Source organism: Heliangelus exortis, chromosome 2, assembly GCF_036169615.1.
Source record: "Heliangelus exortis chromosome 2, bHelExo1.hap1, whole genome shotgun sequence".
In the NCBI taxonomy this organism is placed as follows: domain Eukaryota; kingdom Metazoa; phylum Chordata; class Aves; order Apodiformes; family Trochilidae; genus Heliangelus; species Heliangelus exortis.
In genome coordinates, this window is record NC_092423.1 from 52,854,436 (window position 1) to 52,878,390 (window position 23,955).

The window sequence follows — 23,955 nt, forward strand, 5'->3', positions numbered from 1 at the left end:
GAGAGTGGTGCTGAACGGTGCTGCATCCAGTTGGCGGCCGGTCACCAGTGGTGCCCCCCAGGGATCAGTGCTGGGCCCAGTTCTATTTAATATCTTTATTGATGATTTAGATGAGGGGATTGAGTCCATCATCAGCAAGTTTCCAGATGACACTAAGCTGGGGGGAAGTGTCGATCAGCTGGAAGGCAGGAAGGCTCTGCAGAGGGACCTGGACAGACTGGAGAGTTGGGCTGATTCCAACGGGATGAGGTTCAACAAGGCCAAGTGCCGGGTCGTGCACTTTGGCCACAACAACCCCATGGGGAGCTCCAGGCTGGGCACAGAGTGGCTGAGAGCAGCCAGACAGAAAGGGACCTGGGAGTCTGGATTGACAGGAAGCTGAACATGAGCCAGCAGTGTGCCCAGGTGGCCAAGAAGGCCAATGGCATCCTGGCCTGTATCAGGAACAGCGTGGCCAGCAGGTCCAGGGAAGTGATTCTGCCCCTGTACTCAGCCCTGGTGAGGCCACACCTCGAGTCCTGTGTCCAGTTCTGGGCCCCTCAGTTCAGGAAGGATATTGAGGTCCTGGAGCAGGTCCAAAGGAGAGCAACTGGGCTGGTGAAGGGACTCGAGCACAGATCCTATGAGGAGAGGCTGAGGGAGCTGGGGCTGTTCAGCCTGGAGAAGAGGAGGCTCAGAGGAGACCTCATCACACTCTACAACTCCCTGAAAGGAGGGGGTAGCCAGGGGGGGGTTGGTCTCTTTTCCCAGGCAACTCTCAGCAAGACAAGAGGGCCTCAAGTTGTGCCGGGGGAGGTTTAGGTTGGACATTAGAAAGAACTTCTTTACTGATCAAGCATTGGAATGGGCTGCCCCAGGAAGTGGTGGATTCTCCGTCCCTGGAGATATTTAAAAAGAGACTGGATGTGGCACTCAGTGCCATGGTCTGGTAACTGCAGCGATAGTGGATCAAGGGTTGGACTTGATGATCTCTGAGGTCCCTTCCAACCCAGCCAATTCTATGATTCTATGATTCTATGATTTTGGGTCCTCAGAAGAGAACTAAGAGTGTCAGGCTGGGTCTCCAGAAGAGAAACTGTATTGAGTCTGGTGGTCACTTCTGACTACCCATCATCAGGCAGGGATTGTGTTGCAATAGCAGGGTCCTCCATCCAGGCAGCAAACAAACAGATGAGAGGTTTTACAGCTGCCTGGAACAGACAAGGTAGGGTCTTGTGGCTGATTGAGAGGATGGTCAGTCAGACTGTGCAATGAAACAGATAGGAGCCCTGTGAAAAAATCCCGTGCAACCCTGAAATTAAAGATGGTATCAGAGCACCATCACAAGGGGGCAGTACCTTCATTCTCCTGAATGACCAATTTCAGCATGCTTTCTTTTGCAGCTTTTTCTCTCCTCTAAAAAAAATCTTGAGATTCATAGAATCATTTGCATTGGGAAAGACCTTTGAAATCCTTGAGTTCAACCATAAAGCTAAGACTGACAAGTCCACCACTAAACCATGTCCCTAAGTGCCACAACTACACATCTTTTAGATACCTCTAGAGATGGTGACTCAGACACTTCCCTGGGCAGACTGTTCCAGTGCTTGACAACCCTTTCAGTGAAGAAATCTTTCCTAATATCCAATTGAAACCTTCCCCGGCATAACTTGAGGTTCTTTCTTCTTGTCCTACTGCTTGTTACCTGGGAGAAGGGACCAACACCCACCTGGCTACAACCTCCTGTCAGGTAGTTATAGAGAGCAATATGGTCTACCTGCAGTCTCCTTTTCTCCAGGCTAAATAACCCCAGTTGCCTAATCCATTCCTTGTAAGACTTGTGCTCTAGACCCTTCACAAGCTTTGTTGAGTTACATTAAAAGCATTTTGTCCCAGCTTGCTTAACCTAGACAGTTTCTGGTCTGACCCCTCTGAAGACAGCTTTCTTTTTCAAGTTCAGTGAAGGCTGTTGCAGATAGGAAGACAGCTAAGCCTCCACAAGCTTCCTGAGGATGTACCAGATTAACCAGAGCTACAGCTGCAGAGAAAGGTCCTCCTTCCTCTCTGTGGGCCCTAGACTGGAACATGATGAATGCTTAGTATATTTAACACAGGCTAATAGAAATCTCTGAAGGGCTTATTACTTGGCTGAATGTTTGCTGTTCTCAAGAATAGCAAAGATGATTTCTATAGCATCTAGGTAACACCCCTGAAAAATTTAGCTTCTCAGTAAAAAAGGTAGCAAGAGGTCTTTTAGTTTGTACAGAAAAGTCTTTTCTTCCCTAATTTCCTTCTAATAAATAAGTAACTTTGCTGATGCTTTTTGGAAATACTCAGCATTAGGTAGGTATCTGCCATGATAAAACTGCCAAGTGTCTACCGTTAACTATAGTTAATGTTACTGAAGTTGCCTAAAATACAAACCCTCCTGTGTTGAATTCCATCTGGTGGCCTGATGAATTGTTAACCATTTTCTTGCAACAACTCCCATGAGATCTACTTCCTAGTTTCCAGAAGCTTCGATTTTACACTAGGAGAAGTTTTTTCTCCAGTTTGATCACTGCTGCAGTCAGGATATCAAATGGGACGAACCTACAGTTTGATTCAGTACCTCAGTTCTTGGACTGAATACATTACTTAAAAGAGTGAGCTGCAATGAATTAAGTTCTACAGGTAATCTTGTTGCTAATTAGCCTCGGAATTTATTAAAGCAATGAACTGTGGCTTGGGTTTAATACCTTACGTCACTATTTATTTTGGTGTAATTGTTTTATAGACAGGTGCACATGAGAGAAGTTAAAAGGCATCAACAGAGGTGAATTGCAAAGCTGGAAAAAGAGCTAACTCCATTTCCTCCTTTCCGCAGACAAGAATGGAAAGAGCAAAAGGGGAAAAGACTAACTCCACTGTAGAGACTATGCCAACTTTCTTGCACGGTCTGCTTTACCAAAGTAACAAGCAATAGAAAAGGAGGTTAGTAACTTAAGTGCCATCCCATCTTAACAACAGTGGGGATAGTACACTTCTACAAAGGACATGTACTTAACAGACGTAGTCCAAAACTGCTGCCAGCTGCAGACATAAATCACATTTCACATTATAGAGATTCATAATTGGGACCATGGTTACACAGATTGCAGAGCTGTATTACAGAGCTATGATATCATACCTGTGGAATACTATACAGCTATTCAAGCACCTCAGAAGCATGACTATTTTTAAAAAGTGCTTAAAAAAAACCAACAGCATTTACATTAGTACCAAATATTTACAGTGTTGTCACTTTGAATGTTTGGCAGGCTCGTGGTTTCTAACACACCACTTGCATGCCCTGTTTTTTACCTAAGTGCAAATCCCCACAGCCCATTTTTGAAACTCTACGTAAGTAGTTTTTGCTGGAGAGACATGTTTGAGCTTTGCCAAAAATGGGTCTTTTAAATCTCATGAAACTGCTCCGAGGACTTGCTCCATTGCCCCTTTGTCTCATTGAAAAGTGAAGGTGGAAGCTGCTTTTAAGCCAGGGACCAGCAGCACTCTGAGTGCCAGAAATGCAAAACCATTCTGAGGTGTGCAATTGTTTTTTGGAATACTGAAGGAGCTATTCTCACCTAACACACAGCATTGTCAAAAATACAAGTATGTTTTGCAGCTGCATCTCCATTTTGTCTGCTGCTTCTCTTAATTTTCTTCTCTTTCATTTTTTGACACCCATTTTTTGACATTTTTTTGCTTTTCGTCCCTTGCCCTATGCCCTGTTTGCTTCCCTTTTCTGTAAAACCTCTGCACACCTCTTCCCTCAATACTCTGCTCTTATGCCTCCAGAACAACCATTTTTGGCTGTTTTCTTGCACAGATACATAAAGCAGCCAAGGGTAAATCATAGCACTTCTGGTGACACTGGATGATAACAGTACTTCCTTGGTACAAAAAAAATAGATAATTTAGCCACAGAAAATATATATACAATCTAAACTATGAAATAAACATAACATAACAAGGGAGACAAATACCAAGAAGTTGTAGCCAAACATTTTAATTGAACAGTGCCATGGCTCTGCTTTAATCTCTGGTAACTGCAGCGTAGGAACAGCTCACTGTCCATTATACCTAATGGCCAGAAGAACCCAAGTAACCCAAAAGTCACAAATTTATCCCCCAGTTTCTTTCTGAAAACAGATTCCTGAGCACACATTCACACACTGTTGCTGGTCAGTATTATCTGCACTAGAAAATATGCCAAAAGGTCCCTTGTGGTTACCCTTCTAAGCAAGAAAAGTATTTAGTACTTGAAGCTCCGGTGAACATACATTATAGAAACTGCAAAATACACACATTCACAAAAAAACCCAGCTAAGGATCTGAGTATACATTCACATTTGTGTGTTTGCTCATAAGTGAGAATAAGCAAAACAGGTAGAAAATGCTAATTCTTACCTTATTGCACTTGCAGATAAGTGGCCATAAGAACCACTGGCTGAGGAACTGCTACGAGAATTATTGAGAATTGTGACCAAGGAATTTGGAGATGTCCGTATCATGGTCTGAAGGTCAAAGCTGTGATCAGATAAGGGGGATATGGACAATGTACGCTTTCGGCTTGGTCTAGCTGACAATCTTGGACTCGGAAACCTGGCGCCTGTTATGTAAACACAAATAATTATCCATTAGGGTACTTAATCGCATTTATTTGTTATCATAGATGGGTAGAGGGAGTTGCAAGACACCAACATGCTGTGACAAGCCCACTCTCTCCACTTGTGATCTACTGGTTACAATTGAGGAAAATTAGGAAGAAAAATCTGTCTTCCTGTGGCTTACCTCAGGGGAGCTCTGTTTATTAATGTGCAAGCAAAATGATAAATTGCTAAACAAAAGGAAAAGACTTTTATGAGTTATCCTTCTCATTTCTGGTGATTTATGAATCTGATGGCTTCGTAGACATTCACATCATTAATTCAACCATGAGCAATGAGACAGTGGTTCAGATCTGGGCTACCAGCAAACCCAAACCCGCTTCACTTTAATACATAGAGCCAAAGCTAAACTTGTAAAATACAGTGCAGAAATGAAAAGACAGATTTTCCTTTACTGACCATAATTCTGCCTGGTCAATACTTGATCCAAAACTAAAAATCACAGCTGAAAAATACAATAAAAGCCAGCGCTATCAGCAGAAGTCTAATTGACATTAATGGCATTAGACTGAGAAACAGTAGCCTGTATTTGCATTTGTGCAGGCCGTCATGATATTCTTGTGCTCAGGTACAGGGGCCAATAATTCCAGGTTTTTTTAGAACTAGAGATTAAGCTTTTTGAAGTAGCAAACAGAAGGTAACCACACAGATATCATTTAAATAAATACATATTACTTTTCTAAATTTTCTGCATTGCTCTGAAAATCTCTGCATCTTCTGGCCTATTTTACCATGTAATCCAAGTAATTTTTTTACCATGTAATCTCAAGTTATGCAGTCCTGACAGAAGATATATCACCTTAAATTTCTTCCCTCTATTTAAGTTGCTTCTATCTCGGTACAGACCCCGAAGGAGAGAATTACCTTCCACACCAAACAGCACACTATTTCCTTTGCCACTTCTACTGTTTTAATACCTTTAAATGGAAGTAAAGGACTGAGTCTTAATGATCCAGGCAGCCAGGGTCATGCAAGTCTTGGGTTTTATCCCTACTTTACAGCTACTTCTCCCAGAGTCTCCTGACATTCTCTCTAACTTGCTAATAATTCACAGCTGGCCACAAGCCTCCATTATAGGTCTGCCTTCATAATTCTGGCTCATGTCTTGGTGTCCAGGACTATTCTTCAGCAGGGTATTAATGTTTACATGCCTAACATTAACCAGAAGAGCCCAACTGACTCCAATTAGACTCATGTCAAGGACAGACCTGGATCAGAACTTGCCATTATGTTTTCCTTGCACACGAGTGGGTTGTCCTTCTTTCTGTGCACGCTATCCAAGATTTTCATCTGGTATTAAAAGCTGCCATTTTATTCCTGCTGTGACTGTGTGATCAGATCTCCATCTATAGCCATCCTCTTAATCTGTGTGTAGATCTGCCACAGCTAGCCATCGTGAGTGTCAATTCTCTTTGTTATCTAGCAAATACAGAGGTTTTTTTCCTTTATGCTCTGTCTCTGCAATAGGCCTTAGCCCATAGAGCTTCAGTTTTTCAATGAATATTCATGCTCTTGATTCATTGTGTAAAACTTAGGCATAGCATAAGTTGACTTCCTCCTAAAAGCTACTACGCTTTTTAAGTAATCTTTTTAATCTCCTTCTTATGAGTTTGCTGTTGTATTGTGTCTGCTTGGTATTTTGTTAGTGCTATGTTTTGTGCCTTTCAGAGGCAGAGATCTTTTATGTGCTAAAATAAAACCCGACAATGATCAGCAGCTTTAATAAACTGCGACCTATTTAACAAGAAAATACAAGCTATATGTCATGGTAAAAATTGTACTACTTGGCACATAAATCTTCCATCTACAGCTCTTCTCTGCTAACTCTTCAGCCAGTGTGAATGAAAACAATACCTCTGAAGTCAATCGTGGTAACATAATTTGCTTCAATTGAGGATTCAATTCAAGTGCTTTAGAGGTCAATAAACTCTGTTATCATGGTTTAAATAGGGATAGCTAAGTACTGTTTAAACAGCAAGCAAAGGAGACAAGGAAGACCTGCTAGACATTGGCTGACCAGCAAAATGAGATTTTACCCAAGCACTTCTCCACAGTGTTCCTACCAGCCATCCCAGTAGTGTGCTACATATGACAGCAACACTGTGCTGGCATGTGACCATAATTAAGGATACTCTTTTTTCCTCAAAATCATGGACATAGACTCATCATGCCAGCAAGAAGGTAGCCAGAGACATTCAGACAGGACAAGCAACTCTGGAAATGCAAGATCCAGTTTTATTTTCTGTTCGCAACAGAGTCACCATGTGCTACTGATGGCCATCTATGAACAGTTTCAAATGTCATTTCCAGGATAAATACTTTGAAAAATTACTTCCTATGGATCTGAAATCCAGATTTGAATCTATATAGCTACAAGGGAATTGCCACTTATTTGAGAAATACAAGCCTGCTAAATGTGGACAATGGTTAGTGATGATAACTAGAGGGGGGGTGCATGGATTTGATGAAAAACGTGGGGCAGTGTAGAATACTAGCACCTGCACAACTCCCTTTTGAAGCTAGACTGGGCAATACAAGACAAGAGCTGTGTCTTTCTGCTTCTGCCATCAGACACTCTTTCTTTTCTGTGCCACCACTGTCCAAGAAGACTTGTTGGTGCTCCAACCTGCATGTCAGAAAGGACTAAACAGGCACTACCAACAACTGGTGGAAGTCCGTAAGATCATGGAGAGAAGCACAGTCACCCTCAACAGATAACACTGGAGGGACATTTATACTCCCAGCAATGCTCTACAAATTCTCAAAAACTGCAGTGACAGAGCCTGGACTTAAACAACACCATGCAGCAGTTTCAGGCTTCCTCTTCTCCTCCAGGCAGCACTTATTGCAGGCTCCACCTAGATCTGGGAATTCAGCAGTTCCCTCCATCTACCTAGGATGAGAAGACCCTCCTAAGGGCCAAGAGTCTCCTGCAAAAAAGATCTTTGTCATTTCACAGGAGGAGCCAACAAGCTGGGTCTGGATAAGAGCTCTATACAGAGTCTCAAAACAGGAGAGGGTGATTTGCTTGAAGAGAGGCCACAACTTTCAAAATTGAAAATGCAAACCAATGGGATCACTGTTGGGTTGTTTTGGTTTGGTTTGGTTGGTTTTTTTTTTCCAGATCTCCTGGTTTAATTAGGTGTCACATGCCTAAAAAAGTCTTCAGCATGAGCTGACCACTCATTATGCTGCAGGATGTTTGTTAAACCATTCACCTGGCATAACATCAGTCTTAGCTAGTATGTTACTATAAAAAGGAATAGGTCACAATTTGTCAGTACCTATGAATACTAAACGAAACTTTTCAGCCTTGCCCAGGCATTTATTTTAAAAACAAACACTACAATATTTATTTAGCAATTTGAGATGTTCATCTGCTCACAGTATTCTCCACCAAAGCATTACATTCCCTAGTTGAAGGTGCTTTAAAATAAAAAAATGCAGTGACACTGATTCACTGAAAATCAACTTACTTTTTTGCAAGTGCTGAAAAAAACCACATCACATCAGCTTTGGCAAAGCCTGCTAATGGAAGGTGACACTGAAAATTTGTTCAGGAATGTCACCATTTTGGAGAAGGTGCTATTGTAATAATAAGTCAGACGTTGATAGTAAAGACTTGAGTGAGTTGACAAAAAATTCACCAGGTGTCAGAAGAAAAGATCTTATTCCTGGGGTACAGATCAATTCTAAAATAACAGATATCTATCTCCATCATAAATTTCAAATATGGAATATGCCATCCAGCAAATTTGCCCATGAATTTGATTTTTGAGTTGAAGTTTTTAGCATTGCTTAATCATTTATAAGGCAATCTTCAGACATATATCATTTATTCCATCCCTTTAAATCAAACTTCTTTGAACCTGTCTGAGGCACTAGTTTTTGTTAAAGGATGTGAATATAGGAAGTTTGATTTTATTTTACATCCAAGCTTAATTTCTTTGTTTTCCTTCTGGTTTCTGCTCACAGGGGTGAAAACTTTCTTTTCACTTTATTAAGGTTTGTCATAAAATTTGTCTTAGTTTTCAAAATGGTAAATCTGTCGTCAGTATGACAGCAAATGGAATGGCTTTGCTACTAAACCACCCTCGTACTCCAAGTATGCCTGAAAATCAGAAATCAAGCCCAGTCCAAAGCTTCTCACATTGGCTTAACTCCTCAGAATGGTCAAATTCTCTACATCAATAAGACTGATGACAGTGTCTCTAATGCCAAAAGGGGTCAGTGAATGCTGAATACCTTCAAAAAACTTCCCATTCTGAGTGAGTACAGGCAAAAGTTAATCAGAGTGAGGACATTAATACTCTCAGGGTGAATCAAGAAACCTCAGGGAACATGCTTGCCTTCCACTGAACACCATTTAAAAGCAAAGGAAAACATATTCCCCAAGAGAAAAATGCAGGTATCAGATCCTAAAGGCTGTGATTTTTTGAATCATTTTAGTGCTTAAAAGACAGTTTTGGCATACAGTATGTTTACCCATCTACTTCCCTCCTAGTTACATTGATGTTTTACCCAGAGGTAGCACATCTGACCATTTCAGATCAAGCAAAAAGACAAGAAGACTTGGTCAGGGATTCTGGCCACCAAAACTATAGAAAAGCTTTATAGCAGCTAACCAAAATTCTGGTTCACTTTTCATGCCACACAGGATAGGACGAGGAAAAAATTACAACCAAGCATACATGATCTTGTCCTTATTTTTCCACAATATATGAGATATTTCATGGACAATGAAGTTCAAGGCTTCAGGAAGTCAACTGAACTTAAAGTGAGATTTAACTTTCTCATTAATGCTTCTTCCACTCATTTCATCCCCATTTTGAAAACATTTTTTAAGCACCACAGAGCAAAACAAAAGGCCCCAAGCTGTATGTAACATGTTTTTGTGCTTAGTGCATGCTCATGTTGAAATTATTATTTGTACTACCGGAAAGGGCAGAAATGCCAAATTACTGTGCTAGGTGCTACATAAACACACAATTAGGAGACAGACTTGCTTCACAAAAGAACAATGTCTTGCTTGTATGTATTTGGTTGTTGTGTGGAATAAATGAGCAGCTGCCTTTGAGTGAGTTGAGTCAACTTGCTCAGAATTTGATAGCAGATAATGAGGGAAGCCACCAATCTCCCTTTGGTTTCCATTGACAAGATAGAGCAAAAGACTACTTTTAGGATCACCATATAAAACCTTAAGAAGAAAGATCCAAACAAGTGGCATTGCTGATGCCACTGATCACTATGTGATCAGTGATGCACTAATCACTATGTTTTGTTATTAAATGCAAACATGGGACTTCTGATTGGTTTTTTTTTTGTGTTGGTTTTTTGTTGCTGGTTGGTTTTTTTTTAAAAAAGAAGTCTTAATATCAGCTTCCTGCTAATTGTTTTGTTCTTGTTTCTAATCTGAAATTCTGACAAAGAAGAAAGAGGTTTTATTTAGTATGATGAATGATAGGACATTCAGATTCCTACTTAATGACAATTAATTTACTGTATACGCATGCAAGTTAAGATAGTTTTAATTAGTTTTTACAAAGTAAAAGGGTAAATTCATACTCTATTTAGATAAAAGCAGCTATTGCCTGACTAAACACATTCTCATCAAATACAGAAGGTGAGCTGAGTGACCTTACTAGGATTCACTCTTATTTTAATTCTCTATTTACTGTTTTAAAATAACCCATTTGCATAATAGTGTTACACATTTTTTGTCTTCAACTCTGAAATAATCCCTAATTGAAAAGTCTCTGCTATAATGAATCTCAAATGTATGATCTTGATTTTTAAAAACAAACACGGAACAAATTAAAGAGCACATTTCAAATCTACCATAGCTGAAGCTGGTAGACAGCTTCAGCTAAGACAACAAATACCCCTAGAGTGTTTAGGTATCTTTTGTAAGTGAACTGAAGTTATGGGCAAAGGTAAAAATATTTTCCATTAAGTAAGAAATGGTAACATTCTTACCATGTTACCATGTGTTACGATGTAACAGCCATAAATCTATGTAGATTACTCCTTATACAACCTCTACTAACACATGAAGGTTCTTTGTGTAAATGTCATTATTTGTATAAGTACTGCACTGTCTTCTGGTTTTCCTTTGTTTTCTGGCATCCAACTGGATATGCATATCTATCTTCCTATGGACTAAATGGACCCATTCAATCCAGTCTGCATCCAAATATATAGATTGGTACTGCTACCTACATGCATCTATAACTTCTCTCCCAGCAGGAACAAAAAACATTGAAAGTATAAAATATCCCTGCTCACTGAAGTGGCAGTTGGACTGGGTGACCTTTAAAGGCCTTTCACCCCAAACTATTCCATCCTTCTATGGGACTTTGTCCTTGCAATGGGAACATACAAACAGATTTATGTTACCTGAACCATGTACAACAGAGTTTCCATTCTGGAAGATAGTATTAATAAGATTCAAATGCATTAGCAGTGTACCTCGACTTTCCCTCTTCTCAAAATCCCAACCAGGAAGTATCATATTCTTAAGCTTTCATGCACTGAAGCCTGCACAGTAATTTCTACTTCAAGCCCAGACTAATAGTTTGGGCTTATTATGCTTCTGAAGTGGGTTCATGTTGTGTTACAAAAAACCCCCCCTGTAAAATCACTATGCATGCTACCATTGCTGTGAGACTGGTACCTTAAAAATCCTTCACTATCAAGGTAACAACGGAAACAGCTTCCTTCCCAGTTCCACAACCATCCATCTTGCCTGATTCTTGTAAAAACTGTTGTTCAGTCAACTACTTCACACTCCTAGGCATGTGTTCTGTAAGGGTAGCTAGCTATCTATATTCCCATGCGTTACAGAACTGAAACTCCCAACTCCCACAGCCCTCGAGATCAGAAGCTATGGCATGCAGCCAACAGCAGGGAAGAAGAAACTGCACGGTAACAAAAGATTTTTAAAAGCTGTGGAGCAACAAGGGTGTTTCTTGCTATTGTATTGCTCTGTACTACCAAACAAGAGTCAACAGTCACCACCTTTTCTTGTCACCACCATTTATTTCCCTGTTGGAAGGAATTGCATACATACCAAAAAGCATGTAAGCATCTTATGAGCAGAGGTGAGTGCTCTGCATCATCCCTTCTGGCTGATCAAGAGCAGCAAAAGTGAGCAGTTTGGAATGGGGTGCTCTCTTTTCATCCTTCTCCAGAGAGAGACATATTAGAAGTCTGAAAGATGCTTAAGTGGGGAAAGAAGGCTCTTAATATTACAGAAAAAATGCCAGGATCCTTGAGAACTCAGCAAACAGCTTCACTTAGATGTGGTCTCAAATCTGCTGATCCATGATACACAAAGTGTAAGCATGGCTACCACTGTCTAAAAAGGAGGGGAGCATGCTCTCCTGATGGTAAACCAGATGTGAACTTTTTAAGAACAGAAAGCTCATCAGGGAAATATTCACATTAATGATGAAAATGAGTTACTGGTTGTGAATAGAAAGGACATTTTCAAAAGCACTCAAAGCCCTGCTGGAAATAAAATTTATAACCTGTTTTCAGGAGCAGTTCTCTTCATCTCCCTACTTACTTTCAAAGTTTACTTTCAGACTTGACATAACTTTTGTGCTTTTGGAAATCCATGCTTTGGCCTTACAGCCTCCTAAGGCGGCTTACGTTGACCTCCTAATTCTCTATCTGCATGGAGGCCTTTTGGGACAGACCAGGAGCAACTCACATGGTTCCCTTTGTACGACTGACTATATTCCTCTAACATGTCACTTACTATCCATGGCATGAAGATATTCCATATGAAGAGCACCAGCTCCTGCAGTGGCAGCTGAAGGAATGATGTCCGTGTATGGGCTGCGCTGGCCTGCCAACAAAGCCATCTGATGATAGTATTCAGCTGGACTGACGCCAGCATGTGGAGCTGAAAACACAACATAAAAAGTACCATTAATGACGTAAGATAAACAAAAAGGGAAGTTTTATCACATTGCTGGTTTCTCTGACTATTAAAACAGCTTGTTTATTTTTTAAAGTAATGCAAGGTCTGCAGTATGCCACCACCAGTCAATATATTTCAACCAATGATACTGCAAAGACACCATTCAAAAAACCAGCAAGGCATAAAATATTAATGAGCTCAGTGATCTCATATTTTTATATTTATTATTAAGTGACTCAAAAAGTGACAGGCTGACAGCAATGGAAACTAGTATGATTTATTTAGTGACATAAAAATTCAGCAAAACCTTCCAAGAGCTTTATTCCCATTTACCTCATCCCTGGCTCAAAGGACTCAGTCTCTAAGGTAACAAGGCGGCTGAACTTCCATAAGCATTCAAATTTTTGGAGTCTCTGCTTAGAAGACCAGAAGATTTTCACTCACAGTGACAAGTGGTATATAAGTTTAAGAGTAAACAAGGACAATGAATATATGCAGGACAAATACTAGTTGTCCATGAACACCATAGGTATTTGGCAGGACAGACTGAATTCAATGAATGTGGCCATCCCATCCTTCAAAGTTCATATGCAATTACACTTCACAGCTGAATATGTTTGCAGAGTCAAAACCACAGACCAGATTGACTCTGCATCCCATCAGTGTGATTATGACTGATGCAATCTTCTGATAAGGACTTACATTAACCTTTCTCTCCTGTAAAAACAACATGCAAGCTTTTTGTTCTCCTGCAGTTTTCAAGCATGCCATCAACTAATGTACAACTCCGGGCAAACACAAAAATAGACAGAATTTTAATATCATCTCATCTCAGCAGGCTTCAGATGCTACAGTAAATAGAGGGTGATTTCATGGGCTCCTATGTGAAGTACTCATAAAGTAAGCTGGAATCCATCTCCTTGATCCTGATTCTGACTTGCTATGTGACCTAAGGGGAGCAGACTTCCTCTCTGTTCTCTACTTTTCCCACTTGCAAACCAGCTAAAATTTCCTTACACTCCGCTCACCAGAACATGTTATGTAAGTTTGCCTTCAACAGATTTCAACAGATTATTTTTATATTCTTTCAAATTATTTAATGAGATTTTTCTTTGATTCCGTCAACTGAATCTTGAATGGAAACAATTTTAAGGTGAAATTCTTTCAATTAACAACTTAACCTGAATTTTGTTATTTACCCAGTATTACTGAAAGGGATAATTTATGTTTACATTAGAGAATGGATCCCAAATGTAAATCTTCGAAGCATTAGAATCAACATTTACATTAAAAGGAGGCAAACATGACACTGGAGATTGGAGAAAAGATTATTCATCAACAGACTCCTAAAATGTACCATGTATCTGTCTTTACATTTGCTAAAGAAAGTGGAAGAATGTGCTTTTAAAATAACCTATTTCATGAAAGGTTCAGAAAAATAAAAGTACATCAAGCGGGAACAGAAATGGCATAAGAAATGAGCTGAGATAAATTAAAGGTTGTTGGTATTTTTTCCAAATTACAAATTAATTTCTCAATTAAATATAACCTATTTCAGCCACCACCACCTTCTGCAAAATGGTAAGAAAAATATTCAGATCTAATTTTATAAGAGGAGTCACCCACACCAAATCACTGATTTTAGAAGTTTTACAGTAGTAGGCACCCATCGTATCTTTTCAGACACACTTAAAATACTTCCTGAGCTTTCTGACATAAGTGTCTGGGTTAACTAACAATAACATTGGCTGCAAACTTTAAAATTAACTGCTGCATAAAACATAGTGAGCACATAATTGCATTACTAAATGTTCCATATGCTGAGAAATACTCTGGTGCTCTTTAAAGATAATTTCTTACTACCTTCTTCAAACATAAAAAATTAGCCTATTAAATGATGTATCACATGAAGGGTAAATGAAGGGTAAAAGGGAAGGCATGCAGCTCTGATTTTTCTATTTATTTCTGGGGAGCTTCAGCTTTGCCCCCTGCTTTTTTTGCAAGTGGAGTTATCTGCTTCTTCATTGTGGGCACTCTGCTCTACACACACCAACTCACTGCAAACTCCTGCCCTAAAACCTCTGTGTTAGAGGAGCTTTTGGCCACCCCCAGCCCGCCAGTTTTGCTGGGTAAGGTGAAGTGACAAGACAGAAGAAGCTCTACCATTACTGCTGCTGTGGTAGTCATTAATTGCAGCTGGCAAGACTTGTACTAAACATGAAACCACTCTTCATTATTTTCCAGATTGTTTTGGCTCCCAGCCATCCCCAGATCTGCAAGTTGACAGACTGAGCCCAATAGTACACTGACCTAATTTATCCAACTGGCCTGAAGCAATTAGGGTAGAAAAAGAAATCTTGCTATGGCTTTCAGAAGAACAATACCTCCCAAGTTTTCATAGTTCAAATACTACCTGACTTAAGCCATGGTGCCCTCTATGTGATTAGTGCATTATGTGCATGTAGCCCTTTAAATGAGAATTTTTTAAATCTGCATTCTAGAAGTGACTATCTGATCCCAGGAACCTACACCTGAAAAAAGCATTTCCTAGTACACCCGACTGATCACAGAACAAACTATGGATTCCGGAGAACAAATTTATCAGCTTTTCAATAAGCATGTTGTTTTACTGAATGTCTCAATCAAGTTACTGTATTTTCCTGAGGTGCTGCACAACACCTGGGCTGTGGTTACTGACCAAAGCTGAGCTGGGAACCTAAAGGAAACATGAAGTAACATGTATTTGTTTAAAACTCAAAGAAAGAAGCTTAAGCTAGTAAGTTTAGCTTGTACTTATGAAAGGGTAAGGTTGTGTATACAGTCAGTGATCAAAGCTCAGGGGATGAGCGTTAAGCCAGAGCATGCTCAGCTGTGTTGTTCACACTTGTGTGTCTCGTGCCATCTGAAAGCCCATGGGTATCTTGCATACCTACATGAGGATGGCAGGTATGAAGAGAGGCCTTAAGAGGAGAAAACTGCCTTTCTAGGGTAGCAGCTGGAGTTGAGGCAAGGCATTTCACAGACTTGAACTGACACTAAACACTTATGTTGCAGACAGATGAAACTTAGAACCTTTGTAGTTAAGACGGAGCTCCAGACACAGCTGGTAACATCCAAGTGTCTGTATTTGGGAAATTGAAACTATATTCTACCTTGAGACATCCTAGAGTTCCAGAGAGATCACCACTGCCTTGCTGAATACAGCAAAGAACATCCAGGAGATCTCTGCCTTCCTGGAGTGTCAGCTGGGTGATGGGTCAGATACCCCAGTGTATCTCAGAGGGCACTATGTGCCTACGTTTATGCAAGTGAATTCAACGTTGTGTACCTGAGACAAAGAAAACAGCTTAATGTCATATGATTGTGTGTTATGTCGTTTCCTTCCCTTTCTTTGTATGTTTAACGGAAGCATAGCGTAAGCATAAATTAAATTCTACAGGAACATGATCTGAAGATCACTGAAAGAAAGACAGTAAAGTGTTCTGCTCATTAGCTTTTTGTGAAGAGATCAAATATACATTGCAAGACTTCTCCCAATTTATGCCATTACATTATAACTCTATCATGTTACATAAAATGTGCCAAGGCTCCTTGAATCAAAACATATATTTATGAGCATTCAAATTTTTCTTTCAAAACATTGTTTAAAATATTTTGGCTAAATAGAGTAAAAGTAGCAAGGATTCATACAACATCCAAAGTGCTTCTAGGAAAGACCTATGTGCATGTCATGTACCCTGACTGACAATAGGTCATTAAAATTTATTCTCATAAGAATATGTGCCCATAACTAATGGATTAACTGTAAAGGTGTATGTTCTTATAAGCGAGGATTAATTAGTTATCCATTTCGATAGGGTGCACCGCTCATTTTTCATATTCAGCTAAAAGCAGTTTAACTCTGGTAAGTTTCTGCATACACTGGGAAGATATTTCTCAGAGTTAAAATAATAGTTTATTACCTTCACTACATATTTGTTTCAGAGTGTGATAAATTTTAACTCTCTTCAGCAGCCGCTACAATTTTGAAATGTCAAACTGCTTACTTGATTACTGAAAAAATCTACTGCTAACAAGACTGAGCCTTTTTGCAACTCTTGTCATTCCTCATTTTTGAAAAATTCCTGCTTAAATAAATAGGAAATGTGCCAGAATAATGATAAGAGCCATTGCAGGAGCTACTTCAACCCAAAGAACCTGGAAGTTAATAGCCAAGGTCACATCAAAACTTAAAGCACCAATATTTCAGAATACTGCCCACCATTAAAGGGGCTAGTCCTGATCATCAGCAACTTCTCCTACATCAGCATAATTTCATTTGTCTGTATCATTGGCTAGGGTAAACTGAAATAATTCCATGTATCTTTAAAAGAACCAATAACTAAATGTAACAAGTCACTGTACACTTCACATGACTGAAAAACACTATTTTAATCAACAAGCCTTTTGCACTTGAATAATTCCATGGCTATACACTGATGTAGACTCACAAAGAATCTGACTTGATTCAGTGCAGATACAATGGATTTCTTGGGAAATCAGAATCACACCATGGGTCAGTTCCACAAAAAAAAGATACCACAAGACATACAACACCCTTCCAGTTTAAATTTTGAATGAGGCAGGGCTCTTCCCTCAAGTTTCAACATCTGAGTTGTACAAATGAGCCGTGATCGGCTGATGAAGTATTGAAACATTTATGACATAATGAATATGTCTGACAAACCTGCTGAAGCCACTTTGAACAAGGGGGAAAAATGCTGACAAGATTAATATAACTTAAGTTGCTGCAATGACAGAAAACAGGAAGCCTGTCTTAACCCACCGTCTGTTGGGCTGAGTCCACGGGCTGCCGAGATCATGGAGAGGGACGGGCTGCTGTGCAGGGACCTGATGTAGTCCATATAGGGATTAATGTATGGGTGAGGGGTGCTGAAGGGAGACTCCGATGCTGCGGCCGGGTTTCGATGTGGGGAAATTCTAAGGAATGGAAGCTCTGAGTATGTCGGGCTACTAGATAAGGCAGAAGGCCTGGAAGAAAAAGAAAGAAAACCAAACAAAAAACAGCTAGGTTATCTACATGATAAAGAAAAAATACTGTAATGTAACACAATCATTCCTTGAAGAATAAAAACTATGGTGGATATATAATAATTTCCACTAAAGTCAACTGCCTGGAAAGAAAAAGAATAGGAAATTAATTTTTCTCTGTACCCATTATTAGCAACATTTCTCTGGCCAATTTTAACATGAGTTCGTATTTGGTTTAATCATTACATCCCTCAATACCCTTTCCCCATGGAGTTCAGCAGAAAATCAGTGTAGTGTGAAATATGCACCCTGTATACCACATATTGATTCCTGCCACAATACGGAATACTCAGATGCTGAATCACTTGCATCTTCAAAACCACATGGGTATGGGAAAAAGAGTTTTCAGAGCTACAATGGTGCTCACTCACTTTATTTGCTAGCTTACTCTTCCTGAAAGTGTAAGACTGAACTTCTTTAAAGCAGTCATTTCAGAAGAACTGAACTTTGTAAGCCATTAAGATAGCTGGGTCCTTTGGAGCATTTTTTTTGTTGATGTCCCTTACCATGAAAGATGAAGGAAACTTGATGGCAAAGGAAGACAAACTACTGCTTATGTTTGCTTTTAGCATGACACCAGAGACCAATGCCTCCAGCAAGACTACATTCATTGACTACCTAATTCTTGCAAAGGAAGAGATGGGCTGCCTTCTCAGGCTGTGTGTATAAAGTTGTGATGAAGCATGGCTGAAAACTGAGTTCACAGCTGAGAAAAGATAAATAACCTGCTGTAACTCTTCCCATCAACCCACCCATCAATATGACAGCATCCAGGCTCTGTGTGGAGATGCTCTTACAGCATCCCATCTCTGAAGGCACTGGAAAAAGGCCAAATTTCATCTGAAGGGGCTGGAGTGCCTGCCCTCACCAGCCTGCTCTTTTGCAAAAGACAATGATTAAGCCTGTCATGCATTTGCTGTAGTCCAACTGGTTGACCTGAACTAAATGCCTTTTTGTCCCTCTTCTTCCAATTAGTTTAGCCTATATACAGCACAGACACAGGCAGCAACTGCGAGACCAATGAGGGCAGCCTTTTCCTTTGATTCTGATGGCTTACAAAGAGTAATAAGACACGAAAGTTTTTTTTTCCCTTTAACATACACATACCCTGATCAACTGAGATAGTTGTCATCACCTAAAAGGCCAACAAAACATAATCTTACATAGGGCAATTCTGCCCTGATCAGCTTGGATATGCTAGTGTACAAGTGAGATGAAGATCAAAGTTACACATTCCTAACACAATGCCAGCTTCCCTGCCATAAAATTCATGAGGACTCGTAAAATCTGAAGAACAAAGATTTTTCCTGTTGTGCTTTTCTACCTTATCCCCTTTCCTTCTATTTCCTTCCCTTGCCGTTTGACTTTTGTGTGTGTGCTGCCCTCCTGCAGCTTTCTGCAAGATATGAAATCCCATATGAAATTATCTCCTAGCTCCAAAGTTCATTAGAGAGCTGAACTTATGTGCCAGCAGCAGGTACTGGTAGGGCAATCACTCCTTTGGCACCTGAGCAGGTGGCCCCACACAAAGCCCAGCCACTCACTGGTATGCCTTTACTGTGTTTAAAATGTACAGAGAGCCTGAAACCAAAAGCTGTTTTCCACCGCTGTGCAAAAGAGGCATCTCCTTGCCTCAGAGCACTTTTTCTCTGCATGCTTTTGAAGCACCTTTGTTTTACGGTGGAAGTGCAGCTTTAATCTTGTTGGTACTGTGAAACTCAACCAGGCATGAAGCATTTGCTGTCTCGCAGTTCTCTGTCAGGCTGAGTGTGTAAGGCAGGAGCCTTAAAACTCATGGTGATGTAGGAAGCAAAAAAGCCACAGCTGGGTATCACATTACAGAGTAAATTTCCCATCCCGGCAGTGACAAAAATACATTAATGCAGCAAATTTAATACAAGAGTAACCAAGAAACTAAGTTTGGATGTCATTTTACAAGTAATATTTTTCTAATGTCATTTCAATTCATTGTTAGAATCCCAAAGAGTACACAGGCAGGCAGGAACCCTGACCTTATCTGGTGCACATCGAACAGAAAACTGCTTAAAAGCTTTTTCAAAGAAGGCTGAAAGTCTGTATCAGCCTCAATGATAGGCTCTCCAGCTGGCCAACAGCCAAATGTTGCTGCAGGAGAAAGATTATGAGCCAGGCTGTCATCTTCTCCTCCAGATCCAATGGGAACCATTCAAGGACACTGGGACTCAACCATTTCTCCTCCTCAGCCCTGCCCCTTCCTCTCACTTCCAGCCTCTTCTTTTATCACTCCTCTGTGTTTCCAGACCCTCCTTTCCCTACAGTCCCATTTTCTCTTCTGCTTCCATCAGCTCTCAGCTCTCACTGTTGGCGCTCTTCTCATTTATTCCAAAAACATCACATTCTTCCCTTCCTTTGCCTCCGTGATTGAACTTCACTATTAACATCTTTCAAAGGTATAGTTTAACTCCCTCCTTCAAACCAAAATTTGACTTCTACAAAGGCTGCAGTGAAACACACTATTAGCTGTTGCTTTGCAACTTCTTTGCTTACTGAAAAAGAATTACTTTCGTCCTGTAAAACAGCAACCAGTATAGCCCAGGAGTGGCTGTGCAGACACTCAGTGACAAGCAAATAAAATCCTCAGGTGGTGTGTGGCAAGTCCACCCCCATCATTTTTATTTCACAGCTATTTTGTCCCCAGCCTTAGCAAATGGTGCTCTGCTTTCAGTCTGAGTCTACTCTGTGGAATAAAATGAGGCATCAGCATGAAAAATGGAGGCAACACTTTCAGTGATACAGCCTGAAACTTTATGCCTTACATAAGGCTGCCTTACAGCTTAAACCATGAGAAAGAAGGCAGAACTTGCTCTGCATCCTCTTCTACATGGGGGTTTTCCTTTTCAATGACATATGTGGAGCACTAAGGTTCTCTTCAGAGACAGGAGGCAAAGCACATGCATGCTCTTTTCTGAACTGGGACCTTTGTGTCTGGTCCCAGAGATCCTAAATTCAGATTTAATACAAATCCTGTCATACTTTCAATGCTAATTTGAAGCTGGAGGTCTTCAGTTTTGGGAGTTTTGGTGGCTGTGTTTTATCACTGCAATTTTTATCCTGACACATTAAGGCAATTTTACTGATTTCTCAGCAACCTCAATTAAATCTACAGCTGGACACAAAAGAGAAGCAGTGGAGAATGGGGCTGGCTGTGAAGGTACCTCCTCCTTTCCGTCCAGACTGCCTTCCTGCTCACTACTGAAATACCATGACTGCCACAAAGCTTCCATATCTAACACAGGTCTTCTTACTCCTCACCCATCTGCAGCCTGACAACCTCTCCCTGTCCTGACTCTGATGTTCTGGAGAATCTCAACTACTCAGCAGAAGAATGGTGCACGTGTGCCGAGGCAGTGAGATCAGTGTAAGGACAAGCAGGTGTATTTTTTCCTGCAAGTCATAACACTTATTTGACAAGTGTTGCAGAGGTGCCTGCACAGTCTTAAAAGTCTATGTGGTCACACCAGTTCAGCAGGTCCGAGAAACATCAGAGGTATGGTAAATTACAAAACACACAAAACTACTTTTTTTTTTTTTTTTTAAATGTTTTTTTCTGACCACTGCTGAACCACAGGTTAGCTCTATGTAAGATTTCAGTTATTACTCATGGAAATGTCATGTCACTTTGTTTTGTTGCTTATAGCTTCAACAGATGAACTCTGCACAAGAAGGCTGACCAGCAGCCAGTTTGTATTTTAGCCACCACAAGAACTGAACACAGTGCAAGCTCATGCAGCCTCATTTTTAACAGAGGAAGGAAGATCATGGAAATCAGAGTTGATGCAGCAAGTATGAGCAAGTTACACATATTTCAAAATTATGTGCATGCACAGATCTTTGCCAAGGATTATCTCAAAAGGATCACACATTTTTTCCATCAGCAGAGAGAAAGGGGCAGGGGGGCTCATATCATGTACTTTAGGTCGGTTTTTGTGCCTAAGTATTAGCCAAATCTACAGTGCGAAGATCAAGTGGAAATCTCTTCCATTTTTCTCTCTCTTCCATGGGTAGCAATTGAGTAGCTAACTCAAACTGCTGTCTGGCTACGACTAGAGGTGAAAATCCCCAGGTAGGTAAGGAAACACTGAGCTGGCTGTCTCGCCTTCCACCACCCTCTCTTCTCAGTGCTACACTGACAGGGCTCAAAAGACAATTTCCAGTCTCTGCCCAAGTTCCTGGTGTGGGTGAGGTGTGATGGGAGACAGACTAAGCTCCACATATTAGGCTAGAGAAGGCACAAAACATTCCCTACCTTACTTCATTTTTCCCTTCTAAGTTGCGTCTTTTCTCCCACCTATTTTCCTGAACTGCTCCTGTGCCATGAGGCAGAAGGAAACAGGTGGGATTACACAACTTCCTTGAACTCCATACATGCAAAGGACTAATATATTTGGTGATTTTTGAGCCCCTTGATGTGAAGACTGATGAAAATATTAATGTGTTCTTATTTAAAAGCTAACAGACCTGTAAGTGTAAAGAAATTCAGTAACAAAACAGGAACACTGAACTCCAGTTTCCCGTTCTCCTTTTTTCACTCCCTTCACAACTAAGTCACACTGTCTTACCATACATATACACCTAGTGAAAAGCCAGGCAGAGAACCAGCCCAAAGTATCAAGAAACCACCTTACACAGATTTACACTTGTAGCTGAGACAGGGTGGTGAGCCCAGGAATTGAAAAAGGAGATGGGAAGAAAAGAGACAGAGTCCAAGGTGCTGGGCAGCAGCAAGGGAGAGATGCTCTCAAAGGGAAGGCAGGCCAGGAGCACAGGCAATGGACTCCATGCCACCAGACCTCAGCTGCGTGACCAGGACCAGATACTGGTAAAAGGTCCATCAGCACTCTGAGACAAAGACAAAGTGACAAACTGGGTCTGGGGATGAGGGGAAAGAAGTCTAAAGTAGCAGTTAGGGCCAAAGACAAGACAGGAGACAAGCTACACCATGACTCTGAGGGAGATCATTTACCTACTGTGCATATCCCAAGATCAAGCAAGAGCAGGACAAGAGATGGGTGCTGCCTACAACACAGCTCAGATGGGGATTAAAGGCCCCGGGCTGAGCTTAAAGGGTACTCCTGGGTGTATGGGATGTGGATGGAGGTCCCAAGCGAGGATGTGCAAGGCAATTTTAGCCTATTATTTAGCCTCAGAGTCCTCACACTGGGTTTCTTTGGAGTCCCTGAACTGCCCTGTGACATGGCAGAATATTAATACAGCACACATTGTCACTGTTCTTGCATCACTTGCAACAGCAAAAAGTACAGAAGGCCCTGGGGTATACTGCAACCCCCATACTTGTCAGAGAGTGCTCTTCAATAGCATCGTTTTCTGGAAGCAGATGTAAAGCCACTTAGGACAGCCACAAAGGTCTGTGTCACAGGAAAATCTGGGTGAAAATTTTGAAATTGGTTCAGCATTAGAGAAGTGACCTGTCACAAATGGTTTCCAAATAGCTTTAAGCTGTACTTGGGCAAAAGCCTCTTCTAAGCACAATCTATTAAAAAAAAAAATCATAGGGATCTAAGTATTTCTTGATTTTTAACGAAACTATAACCCCAGGACTGGAAATTTTAATGCCAAGTTTTTGTCCTGATAAATTTTTAAAAGGTTCTTTTATGAATCTGTTGAAAAATACATTTATATTGAAAACAGCAAGTGATCCTTAACTATAACATTGTAAATATGAAACTGAGCTGAGGTTACAGATGGAACAATAATCTATCTCACAGAACAAAGCTTGTCAACGAAGTAGGATGAAATATTGTAACATAACCTAATTTATTATTGCCTTTTCATCCATCTTGTTATATTATGAAAGTGCCAAAGTTCAAACCTCGATATTTAATCATTTAACAGTACGTTACTCAATGCTGGAGCAAGCATTGATGGTACAATGCTTATATCTATGACATCCACAGCCTCTGATACCTGTTCAATTCAGCCCTTCCTGGAGAACTGCAAAATGTAACGCTCTATTAAATTGCCTATGATACCATCCTTTCTTCTTTTTCTGTTTTTCTGCAATAATCATATGATGGCTGCCCCTAAAACAGAAACACTTTTATTTCTAGTAGGTCCTGGAAGATGACCAACAATAAGGAGTTTCTTGTTATGTAGTGACTCCTATTTTAAAGCACATGGCTCAATTCCTTTAGTAATTCTCCCATGTTAAATTAGTATTGTCTGCTTAATGGCATAGTTGCTTAGACAGACTTACCCTTTGACACC

At 40.5% G+C, this 23,955-nt stretch overlaps 1 protein-coding gene across 3 annotated transcripts in view; it reads right to left on the reverse strand.

Moving 5' to 3' along the window:
* Positions 1 to 23,955, reverse strand: part of GLI3 (GLI family zinc finger 3) — a 207,629-nt gene that overhangs the window by 52,357 nt on the left and 131,317 nt on the right. For all 3 annotated transcript variants that reach the window (XM_071736180.1, XM_071736178.1, XM_071736179.1), the window contains exons 5-7: positions 17,426 to 17,631; positions 12,436 to 12,582; positions 4,414 to 4,615 (exon numbers count right to left, since the gene is read on the reverse strand). In XM_071736180.1, coding sequence (XP_071592281.1) covers positions 4,414 to 4,615; positions 12,436 to 12,582; positions 17,426 to 17,631 — 555 coding nt within the window. The remainder of the gene's footprint in view (positions 1 to 4,413; positions 4,616 to 12,435; positions 12,583 to 17,425; positions 17,632 to 23,955) is intronic.